The sequence below is a fragment of the Apaloderma vittatum genome, unplaced genomic scaffold (genome assembly GCF_000703405.1).
Source record: "Apaloderma vittatum isolate BGI_N311 unplaced genomic scaffold, ASM70340v1 scaffold10414, whole genome shotgun sequence".
Classification (NCBI taxonomy): Eukaryota; Metazoa; Chordata; class Aves; order Trogoniformes; family Trogonidae; genus Apaloderma; species Apaloderma vittatum.
The window spans coordinates 1-2,114 of NW_009714339.1; the positions used below are offsets into that span (position 1 = coordinate 1).

Here is a 2,114-nt window from a genome sequence, read left to right on the forward strand (position 1 = left end):
AGCTCGGGGCAAAACCGAGTCCCAGGCGAGGGGGAACGCCGGTTAACGCCCGTCCCCGGCCGCTCCTCCTCAGCCCAGCCGGCTTCCAGCCCTCCACCTTCCCTCTCCTCACCTCGCCCCTGTGTAAGGAACCCTATGGCTTGTTAACCGCAGGACCACAGCGACAGCCCTACCGCCACGTTTCCCAGGATTTTTCCCAGGATTTTCCTGACGCCGCACAGCTTCAAAAGCTGAGGCGCCTGTGCCCAGGGCACCGACCGCTTTGGCAAGTCTGGGTTCTCTCGCCGGCAAGCCATCTCCAACCGCGGCGGCATAAAGAGGACAGCGCACAACGCACGTCTCCTGATCAGAGGCAGAATTTGGAAACGAGTCTTCTGAAGGGTTATGAAGCAAAACCATGGCATGCTAAAGGCATTGGGAAGGGACACATCCAGCTGGAGTTGATGTTTAGCCAGGCACGTGGAAAAAAAACCAAACCCAAACTATAAAGGTTGATATTTACTACCTGCAAGAGATGGAAATGCTGAGGAGAAAAAGCAGGATTATGGTTTCCCTTGCAGGATGATGCAGCACGCTGGTCTACTACAATAGCTCGGCATAACACAGAACCACTTGCATGTGGCACTGGCAAAACATTTCAACATGATCTAAATTCTGTAGCTATAGAAAAATATACCGAAGTAAGTTCACTTTCCCTGTTTTAACTGAATCTCAAGCCAGATGCAACACAGTTTGCTGAGTTGTTATGTTCTTAACAGGCTTACATCTGCTCCAAGCCCTGTATAAACACTAATGCCTCCAGACCAGCGCTGGTAAGCTTTGAACAAAGGCCATGTTTGCCTCTTTGTACTCCCTCAAAACAGCAATTCTGTTCTCAAAGTTAAGAAAAGACTCAAAATTATATTGCACCTACTTATACTGTTTAACTTCTCTGCTCAGGGATGCAGATCAGAGCATCCAAATGTTCCCCAAATGACTTGGGTCCTCCTCTTGTTTCCAAGATTTTCTTTATTCCTGAAGGAAAGTCATAAAGTTTAAAATATATACCTACAAGTAGGGGACAACTAAAGGAAATAAAACCGAAACCCAAGACAAACATAATGTTAACCATTTTGTTTAATGTTGTACAAAAAAAATCTGGTGAGTATTAACAATGAGAAGTGATTGAAACACTGATATCACATTGCCATCCCACTACCTAAACAGCTGAGATTCACTTCTCTATTCGTACAATAGAAAGTTAGTGGCCTTCAGGGAAAAAATGACATTAAAAAACCCAGCTCCTTGCATCACACGTGTACTTTTCTCTACATTTTAAAGCTGTGCTCACAGAGACGGCTTCTTCTATCGGGTTCTTCAGGTATACAGGAATTCAGTTGTAAATAAAATTGAACCTAAAATTAAAAGGATTTTAAAGTGAGGAATTTTTCATTCTTTTTATTTAAGTGACATTTTTGAATGAATAAGCTAATGTTTTACTTCTGCTCCCGCTAAGCCTCTCTCTGACAGAAGCATATTTTTTAATATGACGACTTTACAGTATAGCAGGACACATCATTTTTAACAGCCCATCCTACTCTAGCATTGCACAACAGCCTCGTAAGGTTGCAGAAGAACTACTTATTTAACATCTCACTCTTAAGAGAGCTTCAGAGAGATGAAAATACCAGTGAGTCATACTCTCCCCCTCTAAATTGTCCATCACACTTTGTCTCAGGTGGATTTTAAGCTCTTTGGGAGAGCTGTGACTTTTTGGGTTGGTTTCTGTAGCACCTTGCTCTGGTGCCCCACAGCAAGGTGTGTGCCTGAGAACTGTAATACGAATAAATCGTAATATACCTGCTCAAAAGTTGAGGAAGGCTGGAAATAATGGGTCCGTATCCTGGCGCATTGTCGTAGAGCTCAAACAACGGTGCAGCGACCAGCTTGTAATTTTTTGGGACTGCAAACAAAGCTGAAAAACAATACAAGCTGATTAATAAGGAAAAAACCACCAATGTAACACCACCACCTCAAAACAAGACCAGTAGGACTAGAGCAGGTTTATTCCTTTTCTAGTTAAATATGGGGTTGATACACTGGACGTGCTCTGGCGCAGGAGCAGGAATGAGCAT

The 2,114-nt window shown here is 43.8% G+C and overlaps 1 protein-coding gene across 1 annotated transcript in view; it reads right to left on the reverse strand.

The window, feature by feature from the left end:
• Positions 1-1,099: 1,099 nt before the first annotated feature.
• NUDT21 (nudix (nucleoside diphosphate linked moiety X)-type motif 21) overlaps positions 1,100-2,114 on the reverse strand; it is a gene marked incomplete at its 5' end in the record, with an annotated part of 4,260 nt that continues 3,245 nt past the window's right edge. The window contains 2 exon segments of the mRNA XM_009868724.1: positions 1,100-1,394; positions 1,840-1,954. Coding sequence (XP_009867026.1) covers positions 1,373-1,394; positions 1,840-1,954 — 137 coding nt within the window.